The sequence below is a fragment of the Stegodyphus dumicola genome, chromosome 4 (assembly GCF_044657685.1).
Source record: "Stegodyphus dumicola isolate Sdum_Otavi_A_Nest chromosome 4, ASM4465768v1".
NCBI classification, from domain to species: domain Eukaryota; kingdom Metazoa; phylum Arthropoda; class Arachnida; order Araneae; family Eresidae; genus Stegodyphus; species Stegodyphus dumicola.
Window position 1 is genome coordinate 211,208,217 of NC_140771.1, and position 20,882 is coordinate 211,229,098.

The 20,882-nt window shown below is 34.0% G+C and overlaps 1 protein-coding gene across 1 annotated transcript in view; it reads right to left on the reverse strand.

The window, feature by feature from the left end:
* LOC118184141 (nose resistant to fluoxetine protein 6-like) overlaps window positions 1-20,659 on the reverse strand; it is a 43,595-nt gene extending 22,936 nt beyond the window's left edge. The window contains exons 1-6 of the mRNA XM_085814298.1: window positions 20,193-20,659; window positions 18,654-18,739; window positions 13,794-13,964; window positions 5,606-5,702; window positions 1,485-1,577; window positions 796-961 (exon numbers count right to left, since the gene is read on the reverse strand). Of these exons, the coding sequence (XP_085670424.1) occupies window positions 796-961; window positions 1,485-1,577; window positions 5,606-5,702; window positions 13,794-13,964; window positions 18,654-18,717 (591 nt within the window). The 5' untranslated portion in view covers window positions 18,718-18,739; window positions 20,193-20,659. The remainder of the gene's footprint in view (window positions 1-795; window positions 962-1,484; window positions 1,578-5,605; window positions 5,703-13,793; window positions 13,965-18,653; window positions 18,740-20,192) is intronic.
* Between the last annotated feature and the right edge of the window lie 223 nt (window positions 20,660-20,882).

The window sequence follows — 20,882 nt, forward strand, 5'->3', positions numbered from 1 at the left end:
TAATACAGTTTTTCCGTAAAAATTGTTATTTACTTCAAGTAAAGTAACAAAACACTTCCTGTTGTCCAGTATTACACAAAATCTAATCAGCTCTTTACATAAGTGATTAGAGATTAAGTGTACGGAAAACAGAAATTTTTTACTTCGTATCAGAGTTATAGCGGACGAGGAAATTTCTTTACGGATTATTTTCTCTCTACTATTTCTGTAAGTCACATTTTTGATAAACACTAATATATAGAAAGGGAACATTATTCTAACGATAATCTGCATACAATGTACACAGTTTTTTATTTAAGCTTACGTTCTTGTCAATGCTGCTAATTTGTATAATTTATTATATTTTATTGTGTGAATTACTAACTTAAATGGCATTTTAACTTTAAATGAGCAAAGCACATAAGCTATACAATTTATATTCTGAAACATTTCGGAATTCAATAGGGGATTATATCAATAGAGACGGGTTCAATTTAGGGAATATAATCGCAGTTATGTTAAAAGCAACCAGCTTTCTCTGCTGCATGAATGACATGTAATAAAATGTTTCAGTTTTATGCAATATTATCCACCTATTACAACAAATTTAAAGTTAGTGCAGTAAATGTTTTTAGTAAGTTATTGCAATCATACACATATATATTCTCACAGTTCAGTTGACAAATTTACATGCAAATAAAATTATGTTTATAACTGCATTAAAATGGTATGTATCACTCATTTATAGTTAATCAAGATTTTTATGAAAAAAAAGTAAATATAATTTACTTATTAAATAATGATAAAGAGTCTAACCAAATTATCGTATTTGTAAAAGTTGTTTATAAACAAAAGGTTTGTCCACCAATATTTATCACAACCTCCCATATGCCTGTCCAGTGTCTTGTGGTAGAAAGGTCCAGAACCTAAGTCTCTCATTAGAAATGCAAAAGTGAAGACAAAATAATAAGCCGGCAATAACCTGTAAAGATGAAATATGTTATTAAGCAATTTTTATAGGAGATGTTATCATTATTTATCAAAGGTGATGAAGTTAAATAATAAACCATTGCAAATTCTTATACGAAACTGCAGAAATATTTAAACATTTCTAACTTATGCTAGTTAACTCTGGGAGTTTCCGTGTTATTGCTTTTAACTAAAGATTTGCCATTTTTCTTTCAATGGTCATGGGAAACACCTGCGATTTTTTCCGTTTATTTTCCGTTTATTTATTTAAGTTAAACAGCGAGGCGATACAACACATATTTATTTTTTCCTTGGATTTTCGTTGTTAGAAATATGTCCATCTTATTTCGAATTTTTTGCAAATGAAGCTGAGCACGTAGACTTCACTTGACGCTTGTTTTCAGTTATAATGCAAATATAAAATTTTGAATTCTATAGATTTATATCATTATTTCATGTACATATATACACACGCTCATATCTATGTGAATGTTACATATTTACTGTTTATCTACTGAATATATTGCATTCCTTACCTGAAGAGTCTGCGAATAATTAAATATGGTATATTAAACGGTTTCTTCTTATCTCGAACACTAATTGTCACCCAATAGCAGAGTAGGAAACCACTGTTGAAGATAAACAGCAGATAATGAATGTTAGAAAAATATTACGTATAAGATGAATACATAATCAGTCTAAAAATATTACATATTTAATGAATATGCTTTAGAGTTACCTTAATTTCACAATTTTTCCCCCGAGGAGTGTGCAATTCCAAAATGGCTTAAATGTTTGAAATTTTAAATTTGAAAATGTTTATTGAGTGTATCTCTCATAGAAATAAGCAAGAATATGGAGTGTAAAATTTCAATTATCGTATATACTAGGGATAGCTATCGTATATACTAGGTGCGTCTTTAGCAGGCTCTTATGCAAAACTATGAACTATGGTAAACTAAAACTGTTCAATGTCCAAAAGGAAGTAATTAATTTGTTTCATTTCTTTTTATGGAGTTATTAGTGAACTTAAACCGATTTATGTCCAAACGTATTTATTTTAACTTTCCGTTAATTAAGAAATTTAATAACCTTATAATATTATAAGGGTTTATATTTATTTTAAGTTTACACTACCTTTCCTGTCAAGCCTTACTTTCCCCTGGAACTGCCAATGCCAGAGTATGTAAATTTTAGTAGAACGCGCAAGGATTCAAATTATCAGCGGAAGTATTCTGAGTTAAATAGAAAGGAAACGAGTTCGAGGTGTGCTGTTCTTACTTCACGAGCGCGGAGGTAGTTAGCCAGAAATTGAAGAACCCCGCGTTTCGGCCTGTGTGCTTGCCTGGAAGTATTGTTAATCGTTCAACGTGATCTTCAAGTTTGCTGAATTAGCAGCGGTATTGTAAAACGCGGTGAGGTTAGTTAATTTTAGAGAGCCTCGTAGTTAGAGTCTTGTCTTTAGTTTCTTTTCAGGTTATTATTTTTATTTGACCCCCGAGTTGGCGTAGTTTGTGAGCGTCAAGAGCACGCACTTGTAATTTATTACGTTGAATAAAAAGGGACTTAAACCCTTAACAAGACTCTGTCTTTTATCCAGTTTCAACAGTCACCTCTTGGTTGCGTGCAAGTTGGAGGCGCGCAACGCTACAAGCTTATTCAAAAATATAAGAATAGAAAAAAGCAAAAATATTATTCTGATTCCTTCAATCAATTTTGTGGAGAAAGTCTGTAAAAGTGAGATTTTCTTGTGGATGCTTTGATGCTGTCGATCTTGGCAACTAACTGCCAAAAGTCTGGTTGTTGTCTTAATCTCATAAGCTCAGTTAAATGCTGGTAAACTAAAACAGACAAAGACACAAAAAATAATTGCATTTGTTTCTTTGTATGCTTATTTTTATAAATTTAAGTATATAAAGACACAAATACATATAAAGACACAAAAACAGGAAATACTGGGATTAATCTTAGCGCACACTTTTTCGTTTTATGATATTTTTGTTCCTAAATCTGTTTTCAAATCTCAGTACTTGAATGACCGTTTTGTTTTGCTTGTTTCAGCCTTTCATCTTCCTAAGTAGCTTTAATTATACAGCTGCATATCTGCACAAAATGGAGGTGAAACAGAGCAGCCATTTTTCAAAATGTCAACTAGAAAATGGTTTTCTGAAAATATAAAGTACTCTTGAATCACTAAACCTATCAGTGATATAATCTGCAAGTCTGTGCAGCTTGCATGCATACTCTAAAGCTATGTTTTCGTACCCAGGTAAAGTTTCCAATATTTTAGTAATGCAAGGGAAGTGATTCAAGCTATTAGAATTCTCTTTTTGTCGAAGGAGTTAACTTTTTATGGAGGCGACTGTGCTGAACTAGTTTGCCATATCTTTGCAACGATAAATTTAATGATTGTAAGTGTTTCACTACATCTGTGAAAAATGGTATATCTATTAACCAGTTGGCTTCTTCAAATTCAAGGAAAACATTTCCCTTCGATGATAAATTATTTGATTGGTTCTAGTAAATTAAAGAATTTTGTTATTATATTGCTTACTGAGCCACCTTATGAAACAAAACCATGACACATCACCTGGTAGCTTATTTTTTATCTCTTGTATGAAAGCCTTGTTGTCAATGAGGATCTGGTGCTTGAGCTTATGTAGTTAACAGATTTTAAAATTACCACCATAATATGATCATTTTTAAAACATTTAGCTACTAGATATTCCCACTGAAAAATGCAATGGACATGGATAAAAGTGAAATACAATTCCCCGATAATTAAAATTGCTAAAAGTCATTTAATAGAATGTCTAATAGCTGCAGCGTTGTCAGTTGCGACGTTTGCTAACTTTTTAATTGGTGCAGAATACTTCTCAAGTGCAGCGGCCTACGTTTTTACATCCGTCTCTTTAGTAAACGTTGACTTAATCTTGATCTGATTATTTAATTTTGCTTTTAAAGAAAATATATTAATTCTTCATAACTCGCAACGAGCAGGAAATTATTGACTGAAAGAATAATGATTTGATTCTTAATGAGGCTTAAGATTACTGGTCTGGAATCAAGATCTGCACACCGATGCTACAATGGTTTTCCAAACAGACTATTCCTTTTAAACACTTAATTCCTAAAATTAAGCAAAATAATAACCTTGTGTTTGGCGTCCAATAAAAATGCTATTGAACTCGAAGGCGAACAAGTACAACTCCCTGTTTGTTAGCTGCACAATAAAATCAGACGAAGAGGGCTCTGTACCTGTTCGCCCTCAAAATCCGTAGAGTTGTAACTAAGATCTGTGCAAAACACAAGGTTGCTGTTTTAACTAATTTTATGAAACTGCAGAGGAGAAACAAATTCCTAATTATTTGTTTCTCCTCTGCAGTTTACTCGTCTAGTTTCCTCTTGTAAATTCTTTTCACTTCTCGGTCAACATGTAGTATCGTAAGCATTTGCTCGCTTTCATCTTTGTGTAAATTAGGCATATTTATTTCTTTTAATTCGCAATCCACTGATATATGTATTATTCCGCTGACACAGTGTTTTTTCTACAGTCTGAAGTTATTATGTCCTATTTTCAAAACCGGGACTATATCATTCTACCGTCAGTAACTTCCAATACTGAATCGGAATTTCTATGCTTATTTACATTAGGTGTTACAATGAACACAAAATTTATCTTATTGCTCTTTATTTCCGTTGAACTCTCAGCAGCGATGATTTCCTAAAGCAATGAATAAGAACTAGTTAATTATTAACGAATTAGCCAATCCATTCAAGTACGTTATTACAAAGTTAGGACAAGATACCTTTATTTCATCATTTGCTCAAAAAAGGGGATTAATGACACTCTTAAAAATTTCCAGACAGAAATTTAATAATCTTATCACGAAAATACTACCGCTAATAACATGAAAACGTGAAAAATATGAAAGATGAAACCGGTGACAAAATATTTTTGCGTCAAATAATTAAATAAAGTTCAAATAAGAAAAGACATAAATCTCTTATTATTGGGGACAAATCGGAGCTGAGAAATATTCGAGCTTTCTCGTATCTCAGAGTGAGAAGTATGGTGAAAGTACATTATACAGCTACACGTCGTTTGAGATTTTGAATTTTAGACATTTTGTCGAATTTCTAGAGCAGTGCTCAAAGAATTGCAACAATATAAATAATATGTTTCTAACTTACATTTTACTGTGTATATTCAATCACGAGTTCATTTAAAGAACCAACAATAAAATGATGAATTTTCAAAGAAAAACTATTTCCCTTTAAAAAAATCCAAATAATAAGTTTACAGCTCTGTAAAGTTGCTCGCAATTTTCAGTGTTTGTCAGCCGTAAAAATCTAATGTTAAATAATTAGAAATTCATAAGCGCTCAGATATGCAGTAATAAAATTACATCTGTTATAGTTAAATTCCTCTTTTTTAGTTAGCAATTCAATACAGAAGTAAAATTTTTTTACGATGCTGTAACGTGAAGATTTTTTATAAATATATTTAAAGATTAATTTTAAATAATCCGTAAGAAAAGCATGTAAAATTTTAAATAATTATTTTCAGAATGACGACTTGAGATAAATTTAAATTAATTAAATATTTTAAAAATTGTACTTGTGAATTTTATAGAGAAGTCCGAACAACACTCACCTGAGGAAGAAGAAAGGATCAACAGCCTGCAGCATATTGAGTATTATTTGAAATAAGAAATCCTTGGCCATAATATCATAAAGTTGCATTTTACTCACTGAAATGAAAGGTAATGCATATTGTATTCTTCAACAAAATTTTAAATACTGGATACTCACTTTGTTATTATTATTTAATTCAACAGTTTTTAATTTCGTTATTCTTTTCGTCTTCTTATTTACTTTCATCCCAGCTATATTCATTCGTTTAATATCTAGCCCTAAATGCGTATGCAGAATTTGCGAAGATTAATAGTCATATTTTGCTATTTAGTTGCATTTTAAAATAGAATCCTTTAAAAGAAATATTCACAAGTTTACAGGAAAGACAAATCCTTCCACATCTTTAAATTGTAAAAAAACAGTATGGTTAGATGTAATCTTAATACAATAAACAAGAATCGCAGTATCTTTCCATGGAATTTATTGGATTACAAATTAAATTAAGTAGTATTTAAAACCATTCTTATAGAAAAGTGAAGATGAGTTTCTGTAGATTCCAGATAGGCGTTGCATATTGCCATCCTAAAATATCCCAGACATGTTCATTAAGATTTAATTGTGGTTTAATAGACAATCCATTCGATTAATTTTAAGTTATTCATCCATCAAACATGCTTAGTTAAGCATCCTCGGCAGTAAAGAGTAATATTTAGCTTACAGTTTCCTAAATCCTTACTTAAGGATGTGAGATCTAATTTATTTATCATATTTATCTCTGACCAGTCGTAAAAATTCAAATATTAAATAAGCATACTGATGTGACTATTTATTTCTCAGACCAGCAAACCACAGCCATGAAAACCGGGCCACGAAGATATACACCATTCTTAAAGCTCAAGCATTTCTGTCTGTAATAAACTTTGTTTTATCTCTGTATTTTAAAAAATGTTTTTTTTTTTAAATTCTTTAATAATATCCTTTCAGACCTCTTTTATTACAAGTAGATAGTCCTTGTGTATTTTGACATAATCAAGTAACCATACTAGGTAAATTAACAATTTTAGTAAATTCTTCGCCTTGACAATATGCCAATCTTTGTTGCTTCCCCGTTGGAAACAGAATGTGCGTGTGACATCTTCGCAGCTGTAAGATTAAAATATTCGAAAAAAATTGCTGGTGCAACATGGGGAGACTTAACGTTTATTGATTTTTATTTTACACTCTTCGAATCTGGACAAATTTTTGTGTATCTTAAGTAATATTTCTCAGCCTTTTGGGATTTTTAACTGCATTGTAAACTTAGGGATTGTAAACTCTTAAAGCATTGCGCAACAATTGTAGTGACGCATATATTAATATTTAATTAATTGCGTCAACATGGATTAAGCCGAACGTGGAAAATACGTCAACATTTTTGAGAATTTTCCTTCTGCGCTTTACTTTTATTTTGCGTTGTAATGACTGCTAACTACGATGTGCTAATTTCATATTAAAAGTATTCCTGACATCATAAAATGAGTAAAAGTCCTTCAAGTGAACCAATCTAATCAAAACTGACTCAGAAATATCTCTTGATATTCGAAATGTGTCCCAAGATTTTGATCCTGACGTACAGATTTTTGTATTATTATTCATGACCTAGCCACAACAACTGAAGATGGCAAATAAACGATATAACATAAAAATCGAAGCACCAAGAAGGAGTTATCCAAACGGGACAAAATGCCTATATCTTACGATAGAATATGCAAATGATTCATTTTGACCGCCAGTGACTGACTTGCTATGGCTCCAACGCATTGCAAAGGCGCATCCGGTTGGTGTCACTTTTATTTACTTGCTAACTTCACACTGCATTATAAGAACCAGCCTACTTACAAAGCGGGAGCAGGAATCCGTCAAAGGCAATCCCTGAGAAAGAAGCTAAAGAGTTCACATTATGGACAGAGGCCCCAATCCGGAGCGAAGAACTTTAAAAGGTTTATCTCACTGCTGCTCGCTGAACAGTCACCCTGGGGCTCACTCAAGCAGGGATCACGAGATTGAAGGTTTTCCAATGAATCTGGATATCTGACTCGTCATCTTGATATTTGACTCGTCAGCACTACACGGGCTACCTCGCACTGAGGATTTACATTGAGTGACTACCATGGGCCACTTGTTGCCGAGAGTATCGGGCCTCACCACAACGTTCCTGGAGCCACAACCTTCCACAATGGTCCTGGAGCCGACAAATTCTTTGTTTTTATCTTCCTGTGCTGAGACTGTCAGAGTACAGATCCATGCCAGTATAATAAACGACTGTAGGGAGAATCCGGATGGTGTATAAAACAAAGGACATTCCACTGCTAAGACATAACTTCCATGCGAATGTTCTTTCACCGTTCTTTCATAAATGCCTTGCGTATGATTTAGAAAAGTATGAGCAGATGTCACCATTTGAGAGAAGACATGCAATTGGGCTAAAGAACGTACAGTGGTCAAATCGCAGGATCTCTACACCTGAGCTTCAAGAAAGTAGCAGTCGACCGACAGCGGCGAAGAAACGTTAGGATAGAGTGATCGTCCACTCTGCGCTCACAGCACTTGATGCGTCCTTATCAATGCTCCGAAATGCAACCGGGACACCAGTGGCTGCACTAACCATCCATAGGCGACTCAGGAAACGTGGCTGAGGTCAGGAAGGCTATTGAGTCGACTAAACCTCACCTTTGCACACAGCCAGGCACATCTGCAGTGGTGGAGGGTGCTTTCGACCTCGAATTTCACGAGCTGAAGTAGAACTGTTTTTAGCAGTAATTCCCAGTTGACCACCAAAGATGTGTCTGACAGCGAAGTGATACTCACCTTGCTGTAGGCCTCTGCATAGCTCTGCAAATAGGAGTTATGGTAAGGGGTGCCACTACCTTTCATTGCACCCCCTTTGGCTGCCATCCGTGGGCCCTCACACACCAGCGATAAGTCGATGAGATTCTACGTCGCGTTGTATTGCCCTTCCTTTGGCCTATACCTTGTTTTACATTTCAAAAGGATATTATTCGGAAGCATAAATGCATTCTGTATCGCGCCACGCGCATAGGAGAAAATCCATGCTTTTGATTGGACATACTTTCAGATGACATCATTATCTCTTGGTGGAATGACGTTTAGGCGGGATTCTTACGTTTTTGTTTTCCTTGAATGACGCTCATGAGTGACACGAAAGCGAGAAAATTAACGTTTGCCTTTTTTGAAACGGAAACACATAGCTGCAGCGTTCTGCAGATGGCTTCTTGTTTCGTGGAATAATAAAACTATGAAAATTTTCAAGGATGCTGCTAATATCAGAAGCAATCTTAAGCGCTTAGATTATATAAATAGATGAGTTCATTAATTTAGTACTAAAACCAAAGCACGATGATCTCGATCCAAATGTAAAGGTACCTGTATGCTAGTAAGTATATTATTATTATTGCAATTTTGTTTCATTCTGATTCTTTCACTTTGCTGAAAATATTTCCTTTGCAAATGTTATATTATTTCCATGTTAATGTCCATGTCATTCTAATATTTTGTTGTTTTAAATGAAAGAAAGTGAATTTAGTACTGTCGCTGAATTTAATACACGTGTATAAGAAAAGCACCACAGGTCCGAAGGTTCGATTCCCGGGCTGGGCAAGGTCGACTCAGCCTTTCATCCCTTGATTTCCATCACTTGGGTCGATAAAATGAGTACCAAGTTCGCTTGGGGTCTAAACACTGGGCGTCCTGCGACCCAAGCTGACCACTTGTTCAGGGCATATGCTTATGCACCCCGGGGCCCACGGTCAAGAAAACAAATTTCGGGCACTGCAGGCCATGGCCCATTAGGGCTGTTACGACACTGCACATTTACGGAGTTAGCACAAGAAGAAATAATACTTTTTCTCTCTAGGGAAAAAAATCGCTACGTTTTTTATATTAAATTCACCCCACTACAGTGTTGTAAGAAGTGTAATCTCATAGCAACAAAAATACAACGCAAGTAATAATCATTTAGTACTGCTATCAAAATGTAAATAAACGGTATGGAGGTGTCGAACCAAAGCAAAGTCAAAGCATTCCTGAGCGTAGAGGAAATAATGTCATCGGAAGCCACATCCAGTCGCGAGAAAGGATTTTCTCCTATGTGCGGTACAGAATGCTTATATGCTGCCCGGACGCAGGACGTCTTCCGACTGCTTGTTTCCATTCTTCTCTAACACATCCTTGGCCGACGCTATCGCCAGATCTCTCCCCAATAAAGCACATTTTGTCTCTTTTGATGAGTAGGAATATCCCTAGATCGCACCGATCTAACTTGTTAGTTGGAACATGGATGGCAAGGAATATTGCAGGAGGACATCCGCCAATTTTACTAGTTAATATCCTGCCCAATAACAGGTTCATCAGGGCCCAGAGGTGGACAAATGCGTTATAGATTTTTTTTGGCTCTTTTATTTGCATTTTCTAAATAAAACATTCAATTCCTATCCTACTCTTCCTATCATACTTTTCATTTTCAATACATGTACATTACAGCCACCGATTTTGGTCCCAATCAGATTAAACTTTCTTGTGATTCTCAATAAAAATCTTTCATGGAACCCACATATCACATGTATCCTCAGAAATTTTCGAGTTAGTAAAATTACACTTTACCCCCTAATTTCTCGAAACAAGGGTGACTGGCGATTAAGGAATATAACTGCCATATCTTGACGGGGATGCGTAAGCGTTCATCACGTTTAGTACGGGCGTCATTTGTGGAGTCTTTTACAGTATTTCGAAGCAAGAAAATCAAAGAAATCCGCGATGCCCTAGCCGGAATTGGAACTCCGGACCTCTTATTTACGAGTCGCACGTGCTACCCAGTTACACCACGAAGACACATGCAAAAAAAAAAAAAAAAGAGAAAAAATGCCTTACAAATGGAAAACGAAATCTTTTATCCAAGTTTAAAGAAGGAAGAGCACTTTATACAAAAACAAATTGTCAGCGAAATTTAACAGGTGGAAAAGGTTTTGCACCGAAAGTCTTAATGCATGTGGTATGGTATGTTTCATAAAATAGCTACGGAAAAACTGTTTCACTCCCAGAATTGCATCAGCGTACCTCTGATATTGCAACAAATTTCAAAATAACAGCGAATTCCATTTCTGATATACTTATTGAAGTTTTACCATTTTCTCAGATGACATATCTGCTGCAGACACAGCAAATGAAAACACGCTCAGATTCTATTGAATACAGTGCTAAGAATGATCTTCCCTTTACTAGACATGAAATTAAACAGGCGTTTAATCATCTTCCTAAAAAGAAAGCCAGAGCATCAGATGGCTTAGATTACAATATAATTATAATAGCCTTTAAAGCACATTTTGAATTTTTCTTTAAATATTTCAATAAATTCTTACAAAATAAAATATTTCCTAAAACTTTAAAATAGCTCAAGCTATGTTTCTTAAAGAAAAATTCATAAAGAGCTTGTACATCCTCAGTCTTTTCTTCGAACTGTCTTCTTTCTGCTTTAATCAAAATATATAAAAAATTTATCATCATTGGGATCAAATGATATAGTAATAGAAGCTTGTTTTAAAAAACCGTCAGTATGGATTTCGCGATATACGATTAATAGAAGAAGCTGATAAAAATAGAAAAGCAGGAATCTACATAGCTTTGTTAAGCCTAAATATTAAAAACGCTTTTGATACGCTTTGGTGGTCAGCAATAATAAAAGAACTTAAAGCAGCACATTATCCTTTCAATTTTCCTGAAGCAATCAGGAAGTAGATCCAGGAAAGCACATTATCGCTTAAATTTTGCTGAAGCTATCAAGAAGTAGATCCAGGAATTTTTCCGTTATTATCATTCATAATAATGGAAGACTAAGAAAGAAAAACTGGCTATCTTCTAAGAGCTTGTGATGGTCCTGTATTATGGAATATACCTTTTAACAGAATTTTATCAACTGATTGCATAAACAATGAACTGTGATAGTGTACGCGGATGATATAGCTTTGATTCTTAAAGGTAACTCTAGAACAAATGGAAAATCATTGAAGTACTGTTATTAAATTAATTGATACAATTTGTTCCAAAAAGTATGGAAAAATTTGTTCCATATTTAAGCACAATATGGGATGAAACGGTCAGTTTGATATCACATAGAGAAATGTTACTAAAATTACATATGAAAAGATTTCAAAAAGTTTATTCACACAAATAGAAGCACAATAGCACTCTGATGGAAAAGACAGTTACGAAACTGCTATCTGGGCACTTTCTATACAAAACCGAAGAATTAAACATCTACTAACATTTACTATGCAATCAGCGCCCATTTACCCTTATCACGATTTCACTGGACTACTTCAACTGTTGCAGCGACCGGGCTCTCAAAATTATTTCAATTTCATAGCCAAATACGACATGAAGCCATTCCTATGACTGTACAATTCAAGGTAAGTAAGCTATGCAGAAAAAAATATTTGTTATGAAAATACAACAACTTCAAGAACATTCATCCGGCACTTAAAGAAATGTTTAAAAGTGAGTAAATAAAGAAACAGAATCTGAACCGAACCTATGTCTTATCGCAATAGAATGCCTGAAATCGATACCGATATCTCTAGAATTAAATGATAATGTGAGTTGCGCCTTAGTTCAGCTGGTGGCCGATTCAATTAAGTATCAATGAGAAGGTATCTATAGTGTTAATACTAATACTGTTCATTCAAATATCTACCAGGATAGTATGTCAGCAATTTTTGCGACTTCAAACTGTTCATATATATCACCATTACAAGATTCAACATTTATTACGAAACAGCAAAAGAACTCCTATCAAAATTGATTGGATAAAAGGGTATGCTGGGTCACATGGCAGTACGATAGGGGGCTAGCTGCTGAAAGACTGACTACAAGACACGAACTAGCTGCTGAGAATTACCGTACAGAGTTTATATTCCCATTCCTTGGCCTAGATCATATTATTAAGTATTTTCTACCTCCTTTCTGCATGCCTTTGTGGTATAACGGTAGCACACTTGGTGCGTATTCTTGTGTATATTGTGTATCTTGTGTGTATTTGAGCTGACTTTATGGATTCCATGAAGTGTGGGCTGTATGAACTTTATTTTTAATGTTGTTGCGTTTTATTTTCGTTTTAGTTCTTCATCCCTTATTGGTGTAAATCTATTTCCAAAATTTATATATTTAGACTATGTACTGAAATATGAAACATTTTAATAATGCTGTTATTATAATAAAAAGTAGTTAAAGATGGATTTGGGACAATAAATGTTAATCATTTCTAAAGACTGCGTATTCCCATTCATCGTTCACTGAACTGAATTCTTTCAGGATTTGACAACATTACACACTGTTTACGAGGCGAATTTTCTCCATTGTAGTCTATGATCTGGTAGTTTTCAGAATACACACATTTATTAGTCCAAAGGGATTTGAATCCCGAAGGACTATTAGTTTCGTTTTGGCATTTTGCGTCGGACTCATAAATGTCGGTTCACTTTTCAAACTGTTGCCACAAAATGTTAGAGTCCTGCATTATATTTGAAGAAATTAAATAATGAAAAATCTGCATAAATGTATGTATATTTCTCGTATTGTGATAAAACAACGGTACATAGAGTCATCGAATTTTGAATAACGTAATCCTCCAACGAATATGAGCATGTGGAAGACCAAATTTGAAATTTGAAATTTGTTTTATGATCGATTTCCTATTTTTTAAAACTTTGACGAATTTTTGATTAACAAACTCAAGGATTTCAAAGCGAGCAATGGCAACGTTGTGCAGAAAAAACATTTTTATCTCCAGCGCGTGAGTCTCTGTATCGGAAATTCTAAAGATATGCTCGTTTTAAAACTATTTTGCGATATTGCTATTGCACTGGATCTTATGGTTTAAGTGCGAGGAACATGATATTTAATAAAGAAAGGTAACACACAAAATGTTAAAAAACGCCCCTTTGGACGTAATTTAAAATCTGAAACATTTCAGATTTTTTTTTTTTTTTGTTCAGACAACAAAGCCACTAGACCTACAAAACTTTGCTGCCATGTATTATATAGTGCTAATGAATATTTTACTTCCTACACAGGTATGGTGTTACTGTTTTGTTTTCAAAACACATAATGCATAATAATAATTTCACTGTAAAATTTTTAGGAAATTGGATACGTACTGAAAATATCCATGTGAAGGAAATAATAACTGTGTCCATAAATTATCGAAAGCAGGGTAAGAACACGTATTCCGTTCAAGCATGTTAATCTGTCACTTAGCTTTTCAGTGGAGAAGAGTCTGGAGAAATTTTTTAATACTGAAAATGCCAACAAAACTCGAAGTGCATTACCTACAAAAAACAGAATAATAGAAACAACACACATAAAATAAATAAGTATATGCTATAAATACGCTTACAGAGGTTTCATAATAATTCAAATTAGCGCATGATAACTAGCTGCAATTTGTAGTTTGTTTTATGCATTGCAAAATAGCAAAATAAAATAAAATTGAAGCAAAAGAAGAATAGCAGAATTCTAAGAATGTCGTATTATTTACATATATGATATTAAGAATATGATAAAAAATTTTTATTTCACTAGACCCTTTAACACGTTGAGCACTAAGCGTATTTCTTAGGCAATCCCGTTCAGGACACGCGCGCCGCTTAAAAGTGCTGGTATTGTAGGGCCAGCGATTCTTATCGCATTAGAAGATAGTTTACGTTTGGAAAGTGATTCCTATAGGCATTCATTCAACACGTTACGCGCTAAGTCTGTTTTGTAAATAGTTACATTCTATGCAAAGATATTACGAATCAGAAAATTAGCATTACTGAAGTCCGGAAAGAATTAGCGCTATCCCTTACAAGTTGTGAAAAAGAAGATATTTCATCGAACAGAAATGCACGAATATCTAAAAAACGACAACATAAACTCCAAAGAAAACCGGGAAAAGCCTCTGGAGTACGGAAATATTGTAAATTATGTTATGATAAAAATGCAACTGAAGCTGGTAGAGCAATGGTCAGAAAAAATACTAAGACAGTTGTCACATTTTGTAGTAGCTGTAATGGAGAACCGTTTCTATACTTACCGTGTTTCAATGAAATCCATTAGTCCTGTAATGAATAAAAATTAAGTAAATTTTAAATAGTTTTTCTGTAATTCCACCAAACATTGTAAATTGTATAGTTATATATCATGTTACACGCTGTCAGCCAGCGGCGGTCGACGCGGCTTAAACGAAAAGTCTAGTGTCAGCCACAGATGGCTGACGCGGCCTAAACGGAAAGTCTAGTGTCAGCCACAGATGGCTGACTCGGCCTAAACGGAAAGTCTATAGTGTCAGCCACAGATGGCTGACTCGGCCTAAACGGAAAGTCTAGTGTCAGCCACAGATGGCTGACTCGGCCTAAACGGAAAGTCTATAGTGTCAGCCACAGATGGCTGACGCGGCCTAAACGGAAGTCTAGTGTCAGCCACAGATGACTGACGGGCCTAAACGGAAAGTCTATAGTGTCAGCCATAGATGGCTGACGCGGCCTAAACGGAAAGTGTAGTCTCAGCCACAGATGGCTGACGGGGCCTAAACGGAAAGTCTATAGTGTCAGCCACAGATGGCTGACATGGCGCTCAACGTGTTAAAGAGCAGATAACAGAAAGATTCATGTGTATCTGTTTCCTTTATATTGTTGCGTGGGTACGGGTTCGTAATAAATTGAATGCACAAGTCCGATGAAAAGTGAATAAAGTTCATTCTTATCACAACGAATAAAACAAAATGCTGAAATTTCCTTAGAGATATTCGTACGATATCGCAATATCTCACAGTAGTTATATTTTAAACTACTGAAACGTTGAATAGAACTCAGTTCAAAAGCGCTAATCGAGAAAGCTAATCGATCTCACTGCGAATTCACTACAATCAATAACAGCACCAAGTAAACAACTGAATTGAGATGTTTTCCTCCAGTTTTTATAAGCTTTTTAAATGCACGAGAACGTTCTCGTATTTTCTCGATTTTTCTGGATAGCAAGAGTACAATTACAAGATCTATTTATTAAAATGTTAAATGCGCATGCTCCTGTATTTTAACTTTTCCGGCGTAGCTTTCTCTTCAAATAAGTCTCGTGCTGCATTGCACGGAAGTATAAAATAATTTTAATAACAAATTCTACTAAAAATAGTTAAATAAATACAAAAACCGTAACACTGCCCTCTTCCCAAGGACTGCATCTACTGCGCAGTACAATCCCTGGAAGCCAAACTTACAACTAAGGCATAAATGCAATAATAACCATTACATTACAATAATAACATAACCAATAATTGCAATAAGTAACTTTAAACAAATCAAATGCTACATATAATACAATACAGTATTTGACAATATAAAAAATATGTAGGATAAAAAAACTAGGTAAGATATGATTATAAATTAAATTTTCAAGAGTCCTTCAACTCTTCTTTCTAATTTTGTTATTTCCTCTAGCCTAAATTAGCTGTTTATAATAAATCTCCCTAAATTGCGTCATGTGAAAAATAAAGCATGTCATATGATTCTTACATAACGCTAATGACGCAGGTATTTACATAATGCTTCAGTAAATAACAATGCCGAAACTTGGCGAAATAAAACCGAAATTGGCTAACGAGATCAAAGCTGATCTATAACTTAACTAATATTCATAATTTAATCTGGGCCTTTCTTTTCGGCTTTTCTCCCCTTCTAGCTTATTGTCGGCGTTTCCTTGCTTGCCTGAAGTATATTGTAAAAATGTCAAATTTTTTAAATAACGGACGCACCTTTTATACCAAACAGCAGTGGAGTTACAAAATCACTTTACCAAAAATAAAAGAAAATATTCAACTGGTTATAACTGCTGCTGCATGTCTACGTATTTACGTTAACATTATCTAAATTATTACGTGCTTAGTGATATCGCTTTTGTATGAACTCTCTCTCAACAATAAATTATGCAGCCTATCTGAGCCATTCTGGAATTCTTGAAATATATTAGTGAAACTATAGAATCTGTGGGTATTCTTTGGTAGTATACAACTTGGACTCTATGTGGAAGACGAAGTAACGAATTCTCGTTATATCTTGAAGAATAAATACTTCAGAAGAAAAAACCGTATCCGTTAAATAACGTTTTTATTTAAACTAAATTAATACAGATTGCACGCACTTCGTACTCACAAATCATCACCACTTGTGGCTAACGTAAATTTAACTGAAAATAAGAATGTAACAAATCGCTAATAAGTTAAGGTATCTAACGACTGCCTTCTTAGTTAGACCTTACAAAACCTATTGAAAATATTTTGCCTAAAATATAAACTACTCAGTTGCACTTTCTTTTGTTTTTCTAATTAATGTTTCAGAAAATTTCTTGACACTCTTCCAGTAATTCTAAACTATCGATTGAACAGGCGTTCAGATGAGGGTACCTGGGCTTGACGCTAACCCAAAGTACTAACTTGTAAAACTTTAGACTCTTTGTTATGACCGGGCTATTGCTGGGTGCAACGATGCCGGTTCTTGAAATGAAGTCCGAAGGCACATGATGTAATGAACTCTGAACGTGGATATAATCTCGGAAGAGTAATCGGAGGGTAGGAAAAGAGAAAGAAGAACCATAAAGGACCAAGGCCAGAAAAGAATTAAGTAGATGACTCAGTGTTTGAGGAGAGTGGAGATGTAACCAAGATGTACATGAATGAGCAGATTCGATAACAATTACAATGATCAAGATACTATATACAAAATACAATCATTAAAAATAATTACAAATGCAAAAGTTCTACAATGAAAACAATATAAGAATAATAGTAATCCATACAAGTTCCAATGCAGTAAAAATTTCTATACAAGTTCAGAATTCAAAACTAGGTTGAAGTCAGATAGATGGATTTCTATCGGTTGAAGAGCATGTGAAAGTTCATAGCAATTTCTTATACATGTATAACAGTGGAGAAGGTCGATAATAAAGTACAAAACGAATGTAATCAAAAGTGACGGATTAGGAGAGCAAAGAAAACTTTCTTAGCATTAGCAGCAATTTATGTTGAAATAGCAGTTTTCGTTGTGTGCAGAGCTGGTAGAAGGAGCTACCACCACGGCAGGCGGAAGGCAAATGGATAGAGAGGAAGAATAGAAAATGTGGGAAATGCTTTCGACGGGAATCCAGCTCCGGACCTTCCGATGCTAGTCGGATGCTGTAATTCTAAATAAAAAGCACTATGCTTGTGGCATTATTTAGTGCAATGAGAGATTCAGTTGCTGATCTTATTTCTGCCGCTATCTGTTGGCGCCATCTCTTAGTGAGAATGGTTAACGCATCACCAATCCCTTGATGTCTCTGAAGATTGTAGTGACCTTGGAGGTTCGAAACGAGATCTCCACCGTAAAAAGCAATCTTAGCAAAATAAAATAAAATGTAGTCATAGCACAGAATTGGCCTCCACGCCTGTATCCAGATGTGTTCTCCATTGGAAACGCTGATTGATCTCTGCACTGTCATAATGCGTTATATACATATATATATATAAAAGATTTTAAGCTAAAAAGATCTCAGTTCAATCAGCAGTATTAGCACAAACATTAAAAAAATTAATTCAACTTAACGCTTTTCAGTTGTTTGTTCTTTATCTTCTCTAAGTAGCACTGGAAAACATATTCTCATGTTAAAACTAATGGTAATTATTTCTTTCTATTACGTCATTTCAGCTTTAAAGAATTTTAAAGGAGCAGCCCACATTCTTCAAGTGGAAAATACCAGGCATTCACTCATGCAAATCTTGACTTTTTGGTGCATTTAAATTTATAAATCGTTTACTTTTTGTGCTGCATTAGCATCTTAGCCTACTGTTATTAAATTTTCTCTATAATACCAATTCACTCATATTAAATTATCATAGTCTGAATGCCGACAATCATTAAAGTACTCAAGACTGGGTAAACACTTTACAAAAAAGTGCTTGATATGTCGCGCCAAAAATAGTAAAAATAAAGATAAAAAAATTGACTTACTTTCTGTTGTTACACCTTTATGTTGAAGCCAAGCATCTACAAATGATGCAATGATAACAAGCATCCCAATAAAAGCATACAGAGATCTACGAAAAAGTGCATTATTTTTTATTTTCTTGAAACAATTTAAACAAAACTAAATTTTTCAAAAAATCTACCCTTTTTAGTATTCTATGAATAATCATTCATGAGTCAAACGATTCAATGACTTGACAATAAAGCTCTTGCTGTCTTAAATTAGTTGTTGTTATTACTATTATTAGTTAAGATAACAAATGCAAAACGTCTGTATTTTACAAGGTTTGCCACGAGGTTTACTGAAATAAGTAATCTCTAAATATAATAAAAGAAAGTGTGTGTGTGTCTTTCGTTCGTGCTGCGCTTAAGGTAATAGACTCAGGGCTTAGGTGCATTTAGACAAGAGCCAGTGCAACTCGAAACGATTTTTTTCAAAATTCGAATCAGATTTTTTATAATTTCCTCTTTTTTGATGAAATCGCATCATTTTGAATAGTATTATTCTTTTAGAAATGGGATTTTGGCAACAGTTTTTCATTCAGTGCTTTTTATACTGAACTGCTGACTGTTTTCTCTTCAAAATATGAGATTTATTGCTTATTTCCTTGTAATTTTTTATATTATGTTTTATTTATATATAATTTCAAATATATAAAAACTTTTGCATGCTTTGTGTGAGGAAACAAAGTTCTTAATTTGCTTTATACCATTTGAATTATTAAGATTTTGCAACAGGAATTTGATTAATTTATTTATTAGTATAATTAATATTTGTATTAAGGGATATTGCTTATTTCATTGTAATTTTGTTATATGTAATACATGTTTTCTGGTAAAGTTTCTCTGCAGAATTAAATTCTGCTCAGTTTTTAAATTTAACGTTAAATTTAAACCTTTAGGCATTTTTCCGGTACATTTAAAAGCCAGACGAAGGCTGGCCGCATAGCTGCTAGTAGCTTAATGGAAATACGCCCTCGCTTGGCAAAAAATTTCTCGCCAAATATTTTTGGCGATAAACTTTACGGTGCCATATTACTATCTTAATTTTTTATCTACGTTTCGAACTTTAAACCTAAAATGTCTCCGAAAACGCGGTTTTCGCACATGCAAAAACCACGTTTGAACGCATAATTTAAGCTAAAAATCCGAAACAAAAACAAAAATTTAGATAGCAAAAAGAAGTTTCTAACCAAAAATATTTGACAAGAATCCATGTACACAGCGATATGTTTTAACTTAAAAAAACCTCTACGAATTGCACAATCTAGGCAGCGAAAGAATCTACGAACAACGCACACCTCGCTTTAATAAACTAATATAACAACAATAAATTTCAAAGAATACCATGTACACTGCATCCTGTTTAAACTTTAAAAAAATCTACGAATTGCACAATCTAGGCATTGTGCACAAATTAACAAAATAAACTAAAATAACTAAAATTACCAAAATTAAAAAAAAAAAAAAAACAATAACAACAGAAATTTATAGTATAAAAACAGTAAAATAAAATGCACTTACCATAATACATTCGTTAATAAAATTTCGCCGGTCACACAACGTCTGTGAACGAAAGTCCCACGATTTTGCTATATCACATGTCTTTCTGCCATTTAAAATTTCGAAAGTAACGATAAAAACTTCCTCCAAAGTTAACCTCCAAAGTTATTTCCGTAATAGATCGATTTGACATGTATCGAGAAGGGCGGGACTGTCCAGAGCGGAAAAATTTTGACTACCCCACTGTTAAATTGTATTACTCCAACAGAATATCTCCTCTTTCAGGAATTACATAATTTCTTTAGGAATAGAAATACGATTACGTAAAGGAACTTCGCAGTGGAGGGCAAAACGTTTTCCGCTACAATATACAGTAATTACAAGGAGGTTAGAATAGAAGGAGGGAAGGTTCAACTCAAATGGTGAAGCTTGGCGGCCATGTCACTATTATGACTGTGACTTCTGCAAGGAAGTCTGTAATTGCAACATTTTTTTCTTTGCTTTTGAAGCATGTCAGCTTGTGTTGCATATGGATGCACAAACAGATTTTCGAAAAAGATTCCTGAGATTACTTTTCACGCGTAAGTATTGATTTTCTTTTTTTATGTAATTTGATAACTATGTTAAAAAATATCACAATGTCATGTTGTTTTCTTTCCATATGTGAAAAAAAGGACTTCACAATAATCAAAATATGTTAAATACATTTTA